The 21,043-nt window shown below is 48.9% G+C and overlaps 1 protein-coding gene across 1 annotated transcript in view; it reads left to right on the forward strand.

The window, feature by feature from the left end:
* Positions 1-2,030: 2,030 nt before the first annotated feature.
* The window catches only part of tbkbp1 (TBK1 binding protein 1), a 29,773-nt gene continuing 10,760 nt past the window's right edge, over positions 2,031-21,043 (forward strand). Inside the window, 4 exon segments of the mRNA XM_047032456.1 lie at positions 2,031-2,156; positions 16,688-16,925; positions 18,475-18,600; positions 19,665-19,769. Coding sequence (XP_046888412.1) covers positions 16,704-16,925; positions 18,475-18,600; positions 19,665-19,769 — 453 coding nt within the window. The 5' untranslated portion in view covers positions 2,031-2,156; positions 16,688-16,703.

A 21,043-nucleotide genomic window follows, 5' to 3' on the forward strand; every position in this document is an offset into this window, starting at 1 on the left:
ATTCATGGTGGTTATTTGGAAAGAACCATGAAAAAGTATCTCAGGCTCCCTTTGTTATCACAAGAAGTAACATCAAACATAAAACGTTCAACATGATTTAGACTTAGAATAAACCAAAGATAACCAATCTTAAACTATTGTCTCTTCACAAGTAAATTATAAATCAAAGGCAAAGCCTTCCATATAATGAATGTAAAATGCTTATTTTGCGTTCCATAGGATTATATACGGAACATGACTGTTGAGTGTTGGAGAGAGAACACTATCTGCTACCCTCTGCTACTTGTACTCCGCACAGTGAGGTTAGGGTTAGGGTTTTTCAACCGTTATAAAAATAAAAAAAACTTTCAAAATCAACAAATGTTTTTTTTCCACACGTGAAGTGAAAGGAGGAGTGGGGAGAACCGAGAACCCTACAACAGAGTAAAGCAGAGCAGAGAACAATATCAAGTGTACAGTAGAGTCCTCATCAAGTACTCATCAGTGATGACAACTTTTTTTCGTATATGACATCATTTTGAAAACATTATAGCAAAAATAACTGTGGGATGGTATATGACTGTGCCTTTACTTTTACACATGTCACTGGGTCATGAACTACTTAATGATTATCACAGATCGTCTTGACTTCCCAACCCCTCCTACCACCACCCATCCCCCGCCCCCCACCCCCCACCATCGATCACAGTATTTGAACCAGTACTTTTCCATTCCCTCCTGCCAGCAATCAAGCCTTCTACAGCACATTTTTCTGTTGTAAATAAGCAGGGCCATAATGAGTTGTGGGTGGGAGGCATTCTCACTGTGCCTTGGTTATTCTCTATCAGGGAACTGACGACCACTCCTGTGGAAACATCCCTATGGGGCAGGGTGAGCTGAGAGACCAGTCTGCTCTCAAAACTAAGGTATCACTTATTGTCTCATGGGTCCAATCAGCTGCCACTGTATTTTGAGTGGGAGTACTGAGTTGTATCATTAATGAAATAGTGCTTTGGCAATGCAAATTCAACATCAAAGTGGAAGTGGTCCTTATGGAAACATTTTAATAATGCAATCAGGGATTGATTTTGTAATGATGGTGGTGTGGCTCAGGGAGGATTTGCACTCACCAAAATCACTCCCTTCTAGCTGGTCTCGCTGCCCCCCCCCCCGCCCCCCCCCCCCACACACACACACACACACACACACATTCTACTCACACGCATTCAAATCTCCTTGAACTGGACAACCCCTGGACTTGGTAAGATCAAGAGGTGTGTGAATTATTTTCCGCTCCTGGCTTCAAAGAGCATCTTGGTGGTGGAGACATGCCAGGGACCATGACTGCTCCAAGGCTGTGGCTTAGAGAATTAGAGCATCAAAAGATTCAAGATTGACATTTTCAAGATAACTTGACATTTGATTGATCATTTAAAATCAGGAATTAGGCTAACATCATGGGTTGTAAGATAAGGAATCATATCCTTATTGTTGTCCTCATCCTCTGTCCTCATCCTAGTTCACCCTCCTCACCCACTAGCCTGCCTGAGATGGTGTTCCCATTGGCGTTCCTCAGCAATTATGGCCTATACTAGGTATTCAGACAACACTGGCTGTCCTAACTAGTCAGGTGAATTGCGATCATTTTTCATGATCAACAAATTAACACACTTCAGAAGACTATACAAAACAAAACGTATTCCTCGCAGTGGCCTACAATCATTCCCTGAAGCTCAAGGGTTTTATGATGTAATTTTGCCATGATGTGTAGCCTAATCTACTTTAAAGTCACATAAAGTCCACTTTATTCTATATATTCCGCATGGTCTACATGAAACCGAAGTATACCCGGTCAAAATAAAAATGAGTTAAAACGATAGTTCTGAAGGCCTTACATAACGTTGCAAATTATTAACACGCTGTGAGGATGCTGATGTGTCAGTGACGGTACTGCACGCAAGGTCCGCTCCTATTCCCGCGACAACAATCCACAGCAAATCGAGTGTACCAGTCTGAGGTCTTCGGTCACAGTGCTCGACAGGACTGCTACATTGTGGAGGAAGACAGGAGTTACGATCAGTAGCCTACTGGTCATCGGACTCAACGTATGCGAATGCTTTAGGGGTGCACTGCCCCCTCCCGAGCAATGGCATCTATGGATCGATCCAAAAAGACGTGTAAGTATGGTTTCTTTTTTTGAGAGAATTGCGAGTTATCAGCTTCGAATGGTGTGGTGAGGTTAGACAGAATGAAAGGGCTATAACGTGAGTTGAGCAGGCAAGACAGACAAGGTTGTGCGTGATGGTGAGGCAGCGCTTTCTCTAGCCTACACATCCATGTTTTTTATATTGCAATACAAATGGCCACATTGTAAGCAAAATGATCTTCAGGCGTTTATTTACATATATTTAAATAAGTATGGTAATGCGTTTTTACATGCGTCAATGTATGTCAGCTTTTGAGAACAAATTAGCACTGTTCCTAAACAAAGCTGGTGCATCTCCTGTAAGGCAGCGCGTGCTTTGACAACATCAGCACCAACCAGCTTTCGTTTTGGCGAGAGAAAATCGTTCAACTTCATTGCCACGCCACGTAAGTGAGTGTTACTCATTTAAAAGATACGATCGATCAACGATCACTACACATTTGATTAAATTGTCTGCAGGCTGAGTCTCTTGTGTACTGTTATTTGTCGTGGACCAATTGACCATGAGGCAAACTGTACTGTTACAGGAAAAAACATGTAACGTTCAGTCAATTTAAACAGCCCGTTAAGCTGGAGCATATGGGGAGTGTCAATGTCATTGAAGGATCGACTTTTGCTCCTCTGTTTTAGGATAAGTTCACAAGTAGCCTAGATAAAGGCGTTCAGGGGACGGACTTGGGGAGAAAACATTAGCGGCATTGAACTGAACGGCTGACACCTGCACCTGCACTTTAATCAATGACATGCCAGCAGGTTTATGAGGCTGGATTAGAAAGAGTTTATTGGTGTCACACAATATCCCAATTTCTCAGACGAAGTTTATCATCCGTCCAGTTAAGGTCTTGATGTTGTCAGGCACCGAGAACATAGCTACCTTGATAATATAATGTAAATCCAATCAAAGGATTATAAGCATGAGAACTTCAGGGGATTTGAAGGCGTTCTGAGAGGATAAACGACTATTATTGTCCAGTGAACTATTGTGTGGATGTAAGTGTAGGCAGCAGTGGGTTTGCTAATGCATAGTCTGGAAAGTCAGAGAATTTTTAATCGAAAGTGGACAGCGCCACGGTGCTGAAATACCGTGTTCTAACTTCTGAAATCAGGCCGCTCAATGCTTTGTCGGATTTGGTTGGAATTCCACTATTGTGCCACAGTTGTGGTTTGGTCTATAGTCATGTGTGTAACAGAGGAGTGACTGTGGGTTTTTTAATATTCTTTTTTCAAAAGATGCATTTGAAAAGTAAATACTTCATTAAATCTTTTCTTTTTTTACACTATACAACCTCAATCAAATTTTAAATACTCTTGAAAACTAGTGGCAGAAGCATGACAGAGTATTTGAAAATATTTTTTATGATTTCTGTCCTGAACGATGGAACCCACTGTGGGTGGTGGAACAACAAAATATGCCCCAGACCTCTAAGATGGAGAATCGAAAACATTCTTCCAGCTGACAAGCTTTGCTTAATGTGTCTTAAGCTTTCAGATTTGTTATCCTCGGGTGTTCATTTCTGGAATTGTGAGTCAGTCCAACGATAAACTCAAAATGCATTCGATTGACAATTCTAAGGACTATCTTATAGCCTTTATCACTGTGGAGGTATTCAGAATGGTCTTGAAATGTGCGTAAAGAAAGACACACACACACACACGCACACACACACATACACACCACCTCCTTCACCCATCTCGTCCCTGCCTTTTCCCTACAGGCCTCTCTCTTATCTCAGGTCTTCACGCCAAGGCCTGACTTGATTACTCTGCTCTTCATCTGCTGTGTGTTGCAGCACAGGGACACCCAGGGCCTGTTTGTAGGAGCTAAATTAAGGACCTAAAACAGTGCATTAGCCTACCTGCTAATCACCAATCACGTAACCACTGTGCAGACAGTCTCTCAGGGGCTCAGTGTGTTTTCCCCTTCGCTAACCACTCTGGTTTTGGTTTTCTCACCCTTAAATTGGAGAGAAGGAGCCTCTAGAGAGGATCTCTGCTGCTTTATGTAAAGGCTTCTGTTTACTCAGTGATGATGAAGGCAGTGCAATGAGCGTTGAGTGTAGCACTGTGTCATTCCATAAAGGTCCCCATTTCGTGCAGTGAAAAATGCATTTGTTGGTATGTCGTGAGATATACTCCAAGGGAAGCATATTCTACAGTACATGGAAGCCCCAATCCACTGAAATGTGTTGTTTATCCGTTGACATCTTTTAAGAAATGGATGTGCTGCTTTTTCTGTAATGCTCCCTGGCTAACAGAGGACACAAATATATCTAGTTAAATATTCCTTGTGATTCACAAGCAGAGGGAAACCAATCAAGCTGCTGACTGCTTTTGTCGATGAACCAAGACTCTGAAGTTGTTGGAGCTGACCTTCTGAGAGTGGCTTTAGCCTCAGAGATGCTGGTCTCCAGGAACAACAAGGAGGCTGACGCAAATGGATTATAGAGTGAGAGCACTTTGGCACCTCTGAATGCCGAACAGAGGGAGTACTTCTCGATGAAAGATGGCTTGCTGGGGGAAAGCGTAAAGCATTGCATCAGCCAGTTGAAGCATGACTTGTCCTTCAATGTGTTTCGTTTTCGAATTCAATTGGTCTGAAAATGATGCGTCCAAAGCCTTCTCAACCGAATCAACCCCAGATTCCCTGAAATTGGCAGAGCCCAAATCCGTACATTACTTTGCATGACTCACCATAGCATGTCCTGGAGAAGCTGGGTGATGTGGAGTCTTATTAGTCTGTGCAGTGTACTGTACCTGGACGCCCTACTGCCACACCGGGCCACTTTGAATCCATTAATCTCCAATGGTGTCATCACCTGGGACTCGCCTAAGTTATTAGACCACCTTGCACTCATGCTCTGGAAGCACCGAGAGACCACCTTAACACGGCCCACGTCTAATTGTAGCATGTAAGAGTCTGTGTTGTTCCAGGAACTATCCAACTCGTTCGCGTTCATGGGTGTCCTGCCATTCAACATTAATGTGCACATCACTTACGTTATTATGTAAGCCACTTACAGGATGGACACATTTAGCTGATGAGGGGGAGGGAGGAGAGAGAACCTGCTGTAATATTCATGTGCAGCTTTTAGGGGTCATTGAGGTGTATGGGTGGGGGGAGAGCAAAAAGAGAGAGAGAGTGAGGGAGAGGAAGTGAGAAACAGATAGAAAAAGAGATAGACAACAGAGAGACAGAGAGAAAGTGAGAGGGAACAGAGAGAAAAAGAAGAACAAGTGAGAGAGAAGAATGACGCAGTGTTCTCTTCCCCTTCCTCTCGAGGTACTCTTCAACACTGTCTGGTGAATCCATACAATAGGTTTGGACACATCTCAGGATTACTTTTCCTCTTGCCTCGTTTTTTACTTCAACCATGAAGTCTCCAAGCATCTAAAGTGGTATATAAGCGTTTCTTTTGATCCATCTAAAGCAGGGAGGGGCAGGTTCCAGCAGCTTTCAGAAAGTGCAGTGCTGTAGTTTGTGTAGGAAGCCCTGAAATATCAAATGATGAGATGTAGATGTTCAGTGGTTTTGCTATGTTGGGGCATTCTTCCTCATGTCAGTTGCTGCCAATGAATTCTTTGTAAACATCGTTTTTAGCCTTTGGGAAATAGCGCTGGCTACTATCTCCTGAGAATGTTAACTTACTACAATGCTGGTGTTGCTCTTTACTAACTGTAAATAATCCTCCAGAAAATTAGCACCAAAATCCAATTAACCGAAATGGATCCCTGGCCATACTTGGGGATGAATGGGTGGGGGTTGGAAATGAGGAATGCCTCTTTGTAGTGCGTCTGACTGATAAGAGGGTTTGGTTGAAGAGTCTGTCGAGTGTGGCTGAACTGCCGCTTTTTAATCTCACCCCGGCAAACAGCAGCCGATGTCCAGCCGACAGTCATTTCCCCAGGAAGGCTCTGCCCAGCCGGTACTTTCCAGTTTCATGTGGCTGTTTTTTGAGCTGCAGTGTACTACTATGCAGCACTATACACTGGACTTAAAGGTCTCTCATGTCAAATACAAAGCAGTGACCATGCTAAGGAATGCAGCCCCCAAGGGATGATCTCTCCTGACCTTCAGCACATAACAAGGACCCCGTGGGGTGATGAAACACACACCTGTCCTGCTGAGGCAGCCACCCCCTCCTCTCTCTCTCTCTCTCTCTCTCTCTCTCTCTCTCTCTCTCTCTCTCTCTCTCTCTCTCTCTCTCCCTCTCTCTCCTTCTCTCTCCCTCCTCCTCCACTCTCTCTCTCTCCCTCTCTCTCTCTCTCTCTCTCTCTCTCTCTCTCTCTCTCTCTCTCTCTCTCTCTCTCTCTCTCTCTCTCTCTCTCTCTCTCTCTCTCTCTCTCTCTCTCTGTGTCTCTCTCTCTGTGTCTCTCTCTCTCTCTCTCTCTCTCTCTCTCTCTCTCTCTCTCTGTCTCTCTCTCTCTCTCTCTCTCTCTCTCTCTCTCTCTCTCTCTCTCTCTCTCTCTCTCTCTCTCTGTGTCTCTCTCTCTCTCCCTCTCTCTCCTTCTCTCTCCCTCCTCCTCCACTCTCTCTCTCTCCCTCTCTCTCTTTCTCTCTCTCTAATCTTCCTCCTCCACTCTCTCCCTCCTCCACTCTCTCTCCCACTCTCCTCTCTCTCTTTCCCTCCTCCACTCTCTCCCTCCAACTGCCCTCTCTCTCCTTCTATCACTCCCTCCTCCTCATCTCGTTCGCTCTCCGTGTTTTATACTCTTCAGCTCTCTTTCTATTAGTCTCTCTTCCATTTATATCAGAGCTTAACTTTGCCTCTCGCCCCTCTATTTTCCTTTCCACTCCTCCTTCTAGTTCGATAACTCTCACCACATCACTCTGTCCCCCCTCCCCCTTCCTTATTTTTGTAGCTCTGCATCCTTCTCTATTTCATTCCTCCCGTCTTGCGTAACAGCAGCATATCTGAAAGCCAGGGCAGTGACCTCTGGCTGCCAATATTCTGTGAGCTCAGACACCAGCTCCGCCTGGCCAGTGCCAGCCTCCTGTTCTCTGGTGTGTCTGAGCCCTGGCGACTGGATAGACGTGGCACCAGGACTTACTCATCCTGGAAGAACAATCTCTCCTGCTCTCAGGAAGAAAAACACACAGACCGGCCACGCTGTTCCGAAGAGCCGCATCCTCATTGGCTAATGTTAACATGGTGTTACTACTGTTTGTTGTCTGAGCGAGGTGCTGAAGGGATGTTGCTGGGGCTTGTGTGGGGGTTCGGGAGCGGAGAGACAGGGGCATGGCTGTGTTTTTTTGTTTGGCGAGGAACACCTGGTGAAATGAGGGATTGTGTGAGAGTGATGTAACTGCCCTGTAATGTGACGACTCTCTCTGCCCACTCAAGGCCCAGAGCCAACCATGGAGGCGTAATGTAATATCATCTGTAAAAGGAGAGAAAGAGCAGGGCAGTATGAGTGTGTGTGTGTGTGTGTGTGTGTGTAGTATGAGTGTGTGTGTGTGTGCGTGTAGTGTGAGTGTGTGTGAGGGAGTGCATGGCAGGAGAGCATGAGTGTGTGTGTGTGTGTGTAGTATGAGTTTGTGTCTGTGTGTGTGTAGTATAAGTGTGTGTGTGTGTAGTATGAGTGTGTGTGAGGGAGTGCATGGCAGGAGAGCATGAGTGTGTGTGTGGCGGAACACAAAGTGAGACGTAACTGTGAAAATATGTGACTGCGTGTTAAGTGTGTGACTGTGTTTGTGCGTGCGTGTGCGTGAACCTTTTTCAGGCCTTATAGTCTTTATTCGCACTGGGGTTTCACACGGTTCTTTTTGTATCTTCGAAAAACCAGGTTACCCACTTGCCCGTCGTTCTGCTCTGGACTGGCTGTATTCCCTGAGGGGCCCCTAAAAATAGTCTCTAATGCTCAGAGAATGCCCCAACAGCGCTTAGCTGGAAAACCTATCCCGTTCTCTTAAAGACTTTGACGGTCGCACGATGACAGGTATTGTTAGCCGTTCTAACGCTGCTGCCACCAAAGCATCACCGTGTCGCTCTTAATGGATTAATACACAAAGAGAAAAGAGCCAGACAGTTTGACAACGCTGCCACTGATTCAAAGAACAAAAGAAACTGTTCTGGAACTGAGCTCTGGAATTAGGCTAAGATAACTGGACTGACTGCAGAAGTAGAGGAGAGGTATCTAATCTGGGAGACAATCTTTATGATGCAAACAGAGGTAGCGCCGTCCATAGATTTCCTATAAATATCTTCTGAAAAGGGTCTAGCACAAGGGAGAGTGGAGCTGCCAAGCAGCAGCGGGTGTCTTTAGATGAAGAGGAAGATTGAAAATAAAGCTCTTTGAACTCTGCTTGTTGCATAATGTTGTTACTTTGAAGGGTGGGGGAGGGTGGTTAGTAGTAGGCCTCCTTGAACTAGGCCCTGTTTCAGTGGGGTTGCTCCAACATGCCCTGCTTCAGGGACAGTCATCGCTATCCATGGTCCTGAAAGCCGGAGATCGTGTCACTAGTAAGAAAGCAACAGTATGGATTCAGTATGAATCTCTGAAAGGACTGTCCCAGTCCCTGCAACAGTGATTCTGGCGGGTTTGTCTCCCTGCTGTGCAGGGGAGAACCAGGTGGTAGGAGCTGATCCCACACAATCCAGGGAGTCAGATGGCTGAGCGGTGAAGGAGTCGGGCTGGTAATCAGAAGGTTACCGGATCGATTCCCCGCCAAGCCAAATGACGTTGTGTCCTTGGGCAAGGCACTTCACCCTACTTGCCTCGGGGGTATGTCCCTGTACTTACTGTAAGTCGCTCTGGATAAGAGCGTCTGCTAAATGACTAAACTGTAAATCCGTTAAGGCAACCATCTCCTCAATGTTGTATAACTACCGCCCACCTTCACCATCACAGACTGGTAGCTGACCGTCGGGGTCAATGTGTTTGAACATCCAAGGACCCACGGTTGAGTCCAGAGGAGGGTCAAGTGAGGGAGGGAGCATTACTGTAGTGTAATGGTTCATTAATCAGTACTGTAGTGTAGGTAGGCCTGCATGCGAAGTGTGTGGAGAGAACTCAGAACGTAAAATATGCGCTCAGTGCCTGAACAAGGGTTTGTTTGCGCGTGTGTGTGAGTGGTATTAAATGGATGTCATGCACATCAACTATACAATATATTCTCTCTTGTAAAGGCATCCTTCTACTGAATTCTTGATTTCTCTCTCTATTTCTCTCTCTCGTTTTCTCTCTCTCTCTTGTTGTAGCCCTCCTTTCCGCCTGGTCTGCGTTAACTGGCCTTCCAGCACTGGTTGCTCAATTTTTTTTCCTCTCGGTGCTTTGCATGTTGTCTGTTCCCCTGGGTCCTCAGTCACCATATTTTTCCTTCTCTCTCTGTCTCTTTGTATCTTCCTCCACTGTTTCTATTATTATTGAGTAGAGTACCGCATTCCCCTTTCTTAAGCGCTTTCAGTCTATCTCTCTATTGACTCCTGTCTTAACCACCCCCACACACACACACACACACACAGTCTGTGAGAAGATGAGCTAAGCGTCACAATGGGGCTGGCATCGGGTGTGTGTGTGTGGGGGGGGGGGGTCCTTGCCAAGGACACTCCAGGTTTGTTTCATTAGAGGAATGGCCTCACTCCTACACACAGACACACACACGGGCACCCAAACACTAAAAGACACACACAGACACACACACACAGAAATGAAACACAGGCACATAGTTTTTCTCACACATGCAAAGGTACCCACTGTCACAGAGACAGACTCACACACGCTCTCTCTTTCTCTGCTCGAAACACACACTCACACTCTGTAGTCATTTAGAGCAAGCGAGCAGCATGCCTCATATTCATCAAATATTCCTCCTGATCCAACCCACTGCATTCGCACCCATCATCTTGCCTCCTGCACCAGACAGAGGATTGCCCCACATGCAATCTTCATTAATCAGCTACTCCAATGTCAAATTAGTCTGAAAGTCAATTAAACCACACTCGGTTATGGTTCAACCAATTAACACAGACTCATCCATCATTGTTTTCCTCCAAAAATGAAGTTAAATCTGGATTAGGCCTAAATGGAAGTCAGTATAATACTTCAGTGTAAAATCACAGGGATCCGCGGTCATGGTTGGGCTGTAGAATGCTCCAGAATACTTTTACAAGTATGCAAATCATTCGATCCATCAAGATGGTACTTCGAAAAGTCACTGGTTCATAATACAGTAAAACACAGCATTCTGGGGGGGGGTTTTGCCCACACATTCTTGCCATTGTCTTGTTGGATTGTGTGGGCCCTGTCATTGTACATCAGGCAGGGCGTGAGGGCGTGCCAGCCCCCCCAGCAGCCTGGCTGAGCGGCTGTGTTGTGAGGCCCGCATGGCTCCTAGGGTAGACCGCAGTGTGTCATGGCCACTGGCAGGACCTCATGGGCTCTCATCAAGGTCTGGGTGGCTTTAATGGATGAATTCACCATGAGACGTAGATGAGCATCGCAAACGCCTGGAGGAATGGAGTGAGCCCTCTCTTTTTTTTCTCTCTGCATAACAAACTATTTCTCTCAGCGTGATTTCTCTTCCTCGCTCGCTCGCTCACTCCCTCCCTCCCTCGCTCCCTCTCTCTCTCTGTATTACATGTCTCATCTCTCACAAGCAGCAATCTTTCACTCCACTGTTTCCAGAGCTGGGTGTTGTACCCTTGATATTGCTTTGGCGCCCAAATTATGGGGATTGTTTGATTGTGATCCTGTGCAGAGTTCCCTCCCTGTGTGTTTGTGTGTGTGTGTGTGTATGTATGCGTGCGTGTTTGTGGGTGGGCGTGTGTTAGTGTGCTTGTGTGTGCACGCGCAAGTGTGTGTGTGAGCTTCCGCTTGTCTGTGTGTGCGAGCGTTCTCCAAGGTTGACTGAGAGTGAAAGGTGGCCGTGCAAGAGGAGAACAGGGGGCTTGGGAGAAAATGGAAGTTAAAGAACTAGAACAGTTTTTCTTTCCTGGTGCTCTGAGCGAGCTGCTGGGTTTGGTTTCAGTGCGAGAGGATCTGAGGTTTTGAGGCGCATGGCTTATAATTAGGAGATTCATGTCTTTTGTGTGTACATTCTCATTGAAAGTTTTGTACTGAGAAGTAATTCCTTCCTTTTCCTTAAGGGGCAGCGATGGACTTTGCTGCAGGTCCCCACTCAGAACGACAGAGTGGATGAACTCAGATGAAGGAGGGACCGGGGAGGAGGGAGGGAGAGAGGGAGAGAAATGCAGGGAGAGATACAGACAGGAGGGGAGAGAGCGACAAAGGGAGAGATGAGGAAGAGTAAGAGCGATAGTTCATTGTCTTTTCCATGCTCATTCCATCAATCTCTTTGGTGACACCCGCTTCAACACTCTCTCTCTCTCTCTCTCTCTCTCTCTCTCTCTCTCTCTCTCTCTCTCTGTCTCTCTCTCTCTCTCTCACACACACACACACACACACACACGCACACGCACACGCACACACACACACACACTGGGAGCCTGCACTTTGCCAGGCTGCCTACCCTGCTGTGTAGGGATGAATCATGGCTTGTAATGGCACGGCACAGCCTGGCATGAGGCATCGCTGGTGGCCCTGCAGTGGAGACGGACAGTACTGACACCTTGGCTCCTCTGACCACGTTCACACCACACACACTGCAGACCAGGCCCCACACTCACTGCAGACCAGGCCCCACACACTGCAGACCAGGCCCCACACACACTGCAGACCAGGCCCCACACACACTGCAGACCAGGCCCCACACTCACTGCAGACCAGGCCCCACACACACTGCAGACCAGGCCCCACACACACTGCAGACCAGGCCCCACACTCACTGCAGACCAGGCCCCACACTCACTGCAGACCAGGCCCCACACTCACTGCAGACCAGGCCCCACACACACTGCAGACCAGGCCCCACACACACTGCAGACCAGGCCCCACACTCACTGCAGACCAGGCCCCACACTCACTGCAGACCAGGCCCCACACTCACTGCAGACCAGGCCCCACACACACTGCAGACCAGGCCCCACACACACTGCAGACCAGGCCCCACACACTGCAGACCAGGCCCCACACACTGCAGACCAGGCCCCACACTCACTGCAGACCAGGCCCCACACTCACTGCAGACCAGGCCCCACACACACTGCAGACCAGGCCCCACACTCACTGCAGACCAGGCCCCACACACACTGCAGACCAGGCCCCACACACACTGCAGACCAGGCCCCACACTCACTGCAGACCAGGCCCCACACTCACTGCAGACCAGGCCCCACACTCACTGCAGACCAGGCCCCACACACACTGCAGACCAGGCCCCACACACACTGCAGACCAGGCCCCACACTCACTGCAGACCAGGCCCCACACACTGCAGACCAGGCCCCACACTCACTGCAGACCAGGCCCCACACACTGCAGACCAGGCCCCACACACTGCAGACCAGGCCCCACACACACTGCAGACCAGGCCCCACACACACTGCAGACCAGGCCCCACACTCACTGCAGACCAGGCCCCACACACTGCAGACCAGGCCCCACACTCACTGCAGACCAGGCCCCACACACTGCAGACCAGGCCCCACACACACTGCAGACCAGGCCCCACACTCACTGCAGACCAGGCCCCACACACTGCAGACCAGGCCCCACACACACTGCAGACCAGGCCCCACACTCACTGCAGACCAGGCCCCACACACTGCAGACCAGGCCCCACACACACTGCAGACCAGGCCCCACACACACTGCAGACCAGGCCCCACACACACTGCAGACCAGGCCCCACACTCACTGCAGACCAGGCCCCACACACACTGCAGACCAGGCCCCACACACACTGCAGACCAGGCCCCACACACACTGCAGACCAGGCCCCACAGACACTGCAGACCAGGCTCTACACACACTGCAGACCAGGCCCCACACACACTGCAGACCAGGCCCCACACACACTGCAGACCAGGCCCCACACACACTGCAGACCAGGCCCCACACACACTGCAGACCAGGCCCCACACTCACTGCAGACCAGGCCCCACACACACTGCAGACCAGGCCCCACACACACTGCAGACCAGGCCCCACACACACTGCAGACCAGGCCCCACAGACACTGCAGACCAGGCTCTACACACACTGCAGACCAGGCCCCACACACACTGCAGACCAGGCCCCACACACACTGCAGACCAGGCCCCACACACGGTGTGGGGCGACTTTTGTATTCAGTTAGTGTTCTTTATTTCTTTTCAGGTTACGTGTCTCTGACTTGAGCCAGCTCAGATGAAGTGTTGCTGGAGAGATGTGGTTTAGTCATTTGGGCATATGGCGCCTGTGACATTGGAACACAAGTGTTCCTGACAAACACACACACACGCACACACGGGCACACACACGCAGGTCCACACACCCATAAACACACACACACACCCCACTGTTGTGTTAATAGGTTCTCAGTGTGAGAGCTGCAGTGTGTGTGTGTGTGTTCAAGTCAGGACGTGCTTGTCTGAAAGCAGCGCCCTGTAAGGCTAGCAGGTGCATGAGAGGGAGGCGGGGAAAGAGGCAGGCATGTGGTGGAGGGTTAGGGTGGTCAGGGTGGCACTGGCCCTTGGTGACGTGGCGTCTGAATCCGCCGTGGGAGGCTGCTGCAGGGATCACTGTGTTTCCCACGGGCCCGTTTCACAACCCTGAGAGAGAGAAGTGAAAGTGTCTCTCTCTTCCAACGACAATCTAACATATTCATTCACACCCTCTCCGTAACTCCCCGCCTCTTGGCTTCTTTGATCCTGGATCTATGGTAGCCATTGGACAACCTCCTTCTGACTCTGCAGTTTTCCTGTGGGTTTTTATTGATGCCTCGAGACAACAACACACACTTATCTGATCTTAACAGAAACATAACCTAGACATTCCTTTCATGTCAGAACTTCTTTGATGCTGCATGGCAAGCAAACCATCTGGACAAGCCTGTCAGATGGTCCTCTGGAATGCACCCCACCCCTCCCCCCTTCCCCCGTGACCTCTGAAGAAAGATCTTGGTTCAGATCAGATCAAAACTGCATCTTTAATGACAAGTATGACCACTGGCTGCTGGTACAGCCACGGACCTACATGTTATCGGAGATGAAGTGCACCTCATGGTTCAGAGTTCTATTATTGCTAACTACGAGCTAGTAAATCTAAATAATGACCTAACACGAGCACACACTGTCCTGTGTTATGAGACAAATGGTTGTAAAAAATTCAAATCGTATGCGAGAGAACATAAATAAAGCATTTCTTTTCTCCACCAGCCAGGAGTCTCAATAAATCAGATCCACAAAGAACAGACATCCCCTAGTCATACATTTACCTCACGTCAGCATTTCAGCCTCCAGTACCAGCACACCTGTCCACGGCATCTGCATGGAAGTTTAATGATGCTGTGGTTGCGCTGTTGATGTCGGTGCGAATTGCTCATTTGCTACTGAGAGACAGAGCAGTTAGCTCTCTCCCTGTGCTGCTGTGCGAGGCTGTCCAGGCCGCAGGTAACGTATGACTTCCTGTAGTAATGGCTCTAATAAAGCTGGGGGGGGGGGGGCTGGGGGGGTGAGGGGGAGATTGCTGCCCACGGTCGAGCGCGGCCCTGAGGGGCTCAGCAAATGAGGCTGCAGGTCTGGGAGACAAAGGAGCAGGGGGGAGAGTGAGGGAAGCGGAGGGGGGGGGGGAGAGGCGGAGAGGGGGAGGGGAGGGGGAGAGGGTTATTTTGAGGGAGACAGGAGGGGATGTACGGGAAGAGAGGAAAGAGGGGGAGGAGGGAGAGAAGAGTGTGAGGGGGGATATCTGGGGGGACGGAGCGGTGAGCAGAAGAGAGGATGAAGGAGAGGAGGATGGAGGGACGATGTTTTAAAGGGAGGGATCAGGGGGCAGGAGAGGAGGAGGGAGGAGTGGGTGGGGGGGGGGGGGGGTGGTGAGCTGACTGGGCAGCCAAAGAATGGCCTCACTGTGATGAATGTTCTGTCTCCACTGCCAGTGAGCAGAGCACGGACAAGATGGATGCTACCATGTCCCTGGGCTTTCTCTTTGCCCCGTCTGGAGTCATATTTCAACCAGTCTTTACCGAAAGATGTTGGATTGCAGGTCGAAGAACATTTGTTGGGAAAAACAGCTGCATTTGTGAGAGGATGTGTGTATGTGTGACCTTTCTGAAGCTTATACAATGATAAAATACCCCAATTTGACAGGTGTGTGGACGCCAGTGTTGACACTGCTAATTTTGGAGAATTCAAACATAGCATTACTCACACAAATGTAAACATCTATTGCATGGCAGTAGGTGACTATTGTTTGATCAACTAGAACTGTGTGGGTTTGTATCAATGTGTGCATTTCTGCATGTGTGTGTGTGTGTGTGTGTATGAGTGCGCGCCTACGTGTGTCTGTGTGTATACGTGCATGCCAGCGTTTGTGTGTGTGCATACCCGGGTTGGTCTGTGTGTTCTGTGTGTGGGTGTGCTTTTGGAATACCCTGTAGGCAAGAAAGAGAAAGCGTGTGCAGATTGCCTCAATTTTCGTGTTTAAATGCAGGAAAAATAGCTGCAAGCAGAGGAGATGATGAAAATAGCTCTGTAGGCAAGGCCTACCTCACGAAGCAGCAACGCTGGAACTTCTTCGTAGCATGCCGTCGAAATCTAATGGACAACTAGACTAACTATAAGTCTCCCGATGTGGCACTTTCAGATTGTGTGGCCAATGAGTCTATGTCAACACAGATTGTGGAAACGGGACATTTGTGACTAGTGAACGGACACCCTCTCAATTACAGGAGGTGACAGTCATTCATTCTCATGACAACAGCCCAGAGTCATGGTGGAGGATGAAACGTCCATGGCTACTTCTCTTTGAGTCACCACAGCATGGGCATCATCCGTGCTCCGAGTGGTTGCTAGGCTAACTGGCATTATAACATGATAACCTTCTGGTGAACAAAAAGGGGTAGTATTATGTTCGGAAATTCTGTCGTGAGGTAGTCGTTCTAATTTTGGGTTGGAGAGAAAAGTTCATTCCTGTTCCTATTCGTCATCTTATGCACTCCTAAATATTTTTATTTGAGTCCGAAGGCCCCAGAAGAGTCTAGGCCTGTTTCTGTTTGTGGCTGTGCATGCTGGGTAGCCTTGGAGTCACTGATGTATAAGGCCTGTCGGAATCATTTCCAATCATTAGAGCAAGTAAATAAGTAAGACAATGTTGAATGGTGTTAACTGGCCTTAAAACTGTAGTAGGACAGCGGTTCGTCATCCCTGCCTCGGGAAAATCAATTGCACCATAGCTTCAATGTCATTTATACAATTTGCGGCTAACCTCCTGTTGATCTAATGGTTTTATTTGTGTTCCTCATTGGGCCAACTTCATCCTAAAAGATGTGTCTTTACTGCCAATGCTCGGGTCCATTTTTATATAAACTCTGCTTCCAAATGTGCATTAGCAACTTTAAATTATAGGATCATCTATTGCAACGTGTTTAAGTGACCTTGTCTGCACCCTCCCCTCCCCTCCCAGGTTGAGACTCTGAGCGATGGAGTCTCTTTTCGGGGGAGAGCTGGGGCTGCTGGGTGGAGGTGAGGGGCTGAAGGAGGACGGCTGTGGCGGCTGGCGTTCTCCTCCCAGCCCAGACGGTATGTACTCAGCCTCCCACTTCACCCTCATCACCGCCTACCAGGACATCAAGACACGCCTGGCGGGCCTGGAGAGGGAGAACAGTGGCATCAAGAGGAAGCTGAAGATGTATGAGATCAAGGTAGTGTGTCAGGGTCACTGCGACAAGACTCAACATCAAGTCAGGTTCAGATGGAACAGTCTCTTTCCTTTGAGCAGTTTTTCTATTAAGGTCATGGTTACACAACTGGCTCATTTTTCAGAATTCACAATTGACCTTTTCAAGATACTAAAACCTTTCAACTCTCATGGGAATATACTTAAAGAGAGATGGATGTACTAAAACTAGTTTCTCATAGATGTTTTACAACTCGTAAAAAGTTGTGGGAAACAAGCTTTCAAACTGACATGTTTCCTACAGTAAATGATTGCTGGATCCTCATTTTAATAGGAACCCAGTAATTTGTTGATGAAAGCGAGCCCACACTGTGTTAGAAAGCAATGTTCTGCCTGTATAGTAAGTATAGAGAAGAGTCAAATACTTGTTGCATATCATTATATTTGATCTGTGATGACAAACCATCAGTGGCCTTCATGCCATCTGCATTGGTATTCTGCTGAGTCAACACTGAGTCAAACACAGACACACACATACAGGCACACACAGACCCCCCCCACACACACACACACACACGCACACACACACAGACACACACACACACAGCTGGAGCAGCATCCCGTATCCCTGTTGGCTCTGTCCACCTGGGTGCCTGACCTGTAATACGACCATGTGTGAGGGGGGGGGGGGAGCAGGGGCAGAGATTGAGTCGAGAATAGAGGCGAGAGAGAGAAAAAAGTTGGATCCGTGAGTTGGACAGTGAGGGAAGGTTAGACAGTAGAAAGATGGAGAGGGAAAGCAAAGAAGAGAGGGAACAGAAGGAGAGAGAGAGAGGTTGGCATCAGAAAGGCATCCCTGGAGGGGCTTCCTGTTGCCAGGTTTGACTAAGCCCTACCCCCCCAGATGTGCTCTCACCAACACACACACTTGGACATTTAGAGAACAGCTGCCTATGGGCCCTCAGGGTCTCTGAGCCCTCCATAAGATTGCAGTACAGTTAAATGCTTAGCAAAACTGTACAAAGGAGGTTTGTAGACTTTCATCCCCGAAGAGACCCAAAGAGGTGTGTCTTTTCCTTTTACTTTGATAAATATACCCAAAGATACCCAACATCTGTTCCCAATACATTCTGTGCTTTTTTATGTGACATACTCTTCTAGGCTAAGTTTGTTAAAACAGTGGTATCCAAAAAGGTCTGAAAAGGTTTCGGATATGACAACAACAAAGAAAGTAGATGTATTTTGTCAAACATTAAAGTTGTGAGTAGCTGGTGCTGTTCAGCATGAGAGCTCTGGTGTCGCAGGGAGTCGAGTCCTATACTCACACTCAACGTGCTCATTCTGTCTGAGTAGAAAGACGTGTTTTTCCTAATGGAAGAGGGTTGTTAGGTCCTGAACATGGACACAAGGGCATGATTGAATTTCACAGATCTAAAATCTTTGCCTCCCTAAATTTTTTTTTTTAAATACCACTGTAAAATGTTAGCTTCCTTGATAAGCTTTCTGCAGCGTGTGTCTTCAGCCTGAGGGGTGTTCCTGAAGCATGTTTGTGTTCCCCTCTTTCCTTCCTCCAGTTCCCCATGATCAGTGAGTTCGTGGAGGACAGGAACTCCTACTGCTCATTCGAGGCCAAGGAGACAGCCCTCCTGCAGTCGGAGAACGGCAACCTGCAGCAGAGGGTCGGTGCCCTGGCCCACGAGGTATGACACACCGACCGGAACTGCTCTCTCTCCAGCGCACTCACCCCCTGGAAAAGACAGTAAATACTATCATTCACATGTAAAGAAATTCAGTGGTTGTTTTTTTACCTGAGGCGGAGCGAAGAAGAGTGGAGAGGGGATTGATGTGTTCGAGGTGTAGGAAGTGGTTAGAGAGAGAGTGAGGGGGAGGAAGTGGTTGACGGGAGCGAGACAACACTAGTCCCTGGAACCTAGAAGGTTGCATCTCTTTGACTTCAACTTTTAAAAGGCTTGAATGTGACACACCTCGTGAGCATACTGTTTGAGGGCTCTGTCGACCTCCCCTCCCACTTCCTAATAGAACATGGTGATTTCTGTCCAGAACTACATTGTAACAATCCAGGTTGGGAAGCAAGCGAGCTCTTCTCTAATATGGCCTCTCCTCGCTCTCTTCAGTAACGATGTTGACGGCTTCCTCACCTTGGTGATGCTTTCAGTGCGTTGCCATGGCCACGCTGAATATCTCTCTCTTCAGACAGGAACCGCTGTCAGCCCTTTATCTTTTCTTTGCTTTCAGGCTCAAACTGGATTCCTTGAGCTCCCCTTGCCACTGTCCTTCCTCATTTCCTTTCCATTCTCTTTCGCTTGGCCTCTGTTTCCTAGAGCTGGATTTATCAGACCATGCTCTCAATGTAAGGCTTCTTTTGGGCAGTCATACTTTTGGAGGAGAGCAGCGCTGTAGTTGCTTAATCTGAAGGAAATGTGCTTTCAGAACACGCGTGTCCTAGCCTCTTTGGTGTCAATGTAGTATAATTTATTTACTCGGAGATGAAATTCAAGGATTCAAGTAGTCACATGTTGGATGTAGTTTTTTTTGTCCTAAATTTGGATTGTTATGCAGTCTGAGGAGCTGTGAGAGACACTTGACTTTTTCCCCAAATCTCTCTCCCTCCCTCCATCCTTCTCTCTCTCCCTCTTACTCTCTTTCTTTATCTCTCTCTCTCTCTCTCTCTCTCTCTCTCTCTCTCTCTCTCTCTCTCTCTCTCTCTCTCTCTCTCTCTCTCTCTCTCTCTCTCTCCCTCCAGCTCCAGAAGAGGAAGGAGAGGGAGGAGCAGCTTGAGGATGTGATCCAGGCGTATGAGAAGATCCACATGGAGAAGAGCACCGTGCAGAGGGACCTGGACAAGATGGTCTGAACCCCCCTCTGAACCCCCCTCTGAACCCCCCTCTGAACCCCCTCTGAACCCCCCTCTGAACCCCCCCTCTGAACCCCCCCTCTGAACCCCCCCTCTGAACCCCCCTCTGAACCCCCCTCTGAACCCCCCCTCTGAACCCCCCTCTGAACCCCCCTCTGAACCCTCCTCTGAACCCCCCCTCTGAACCCCCCCTCTGAACCCCCCTCTGAACCCCCCTCTGAACCCCCCTCTGAACCCCCTCTGAACCCCCCTCTGAACCCCCCCTCTGAACCCCCCCTCTGAACCCCCCTCTGAACCCCCTCTGAACCCCCCTCTGAACCCCCCCTCTGAACCCCCCCTCTGAACCCCCCTCTGAACCCCCCTCTGAACCCCCCTCTGAACCCTCCTCTGAACCCCCCTTTGAACCCCCCTCTGAACCCCCCTCTGAACCCCCTCTGAACCCCCCTCTGAACCCCCTCTGAACCCCCCTCTGAACCCCCCTCTGAACCCCCCCTCTGAACCCCCCTCCCCCCCTCTGAACCCCCCTCTGAACCCCCCTCTGAACCGCCCTCTGAACCCCCCTCTGAACCCCCCTCTGAACCCCCCTCCCCCCCTCTGAACCCCCCTCTGAACCGCCCTCTGAACCCCCCTCTGAACCCCCCTCTGAACCCCCTCTGAACCCCCCTCCCCCCCTGCTCTCCTTCCCCATGCAACCTGTTGTCTTCCAGATGTTCCTCATGCTCCTATGTAGCTGCTCTCCCTTCTGGACAGTGGCCCTGCGTACTGGAACACTCTGGGACAGTTTCGCTGTGGCTGTAGCTGTGGCTGTAGCTGTGGCTGTAGCTACGGCAGCTGCTCTCTCCTCGGGGTTTGTCCTGTGATAGATGAGTAACACAGCTCTGCCCCTGTATATGTGCTCTAATGGGTTACTGGTCAGAAGGTAGACAAATTATGACAAACCTTCAAAGTGGACAGATTACCCTGGCTTGCTGGATCCTGCCCCAACCCCCATTATCACCCTCCCACCCCCCACCTCCTCCACTGCTCCTCCACTGTTTTATTACAGATCCTCATCCAAGCAAGGAGCAATCAGTAACAGCATGCCATCTCAGCACTTATGCATGTCTCATTTTAGATCAGGCAAGTGGATGAGCTTATTATAGCCTGAGAGCACCTGCCAAGATCTCCTACTGTTGGTGACAGTCCACCACACTTTCGACGCAATTCCAAGAAATGCTACTTTACTAGACGTACATAAATAACTTTAGTAATATTGTGGTCAATTGATC

Source organism: Hypomesus transpacificus, chromosome 13 (assembly GCF_021917145.1).
Source record: "Hypomesus transpacificus isolate Combined female chromosome 13, fHypTra1, whole genome shotgun sequence".
In the NCBI taxonomy this organism is placed as follows: domain Eukaryota; kingdom Metazoa; phylum Chordata; class Actinopteri; order Osmeriformes; family Osmeridae; genus Hypomesus; species Hypomesus transpacificus.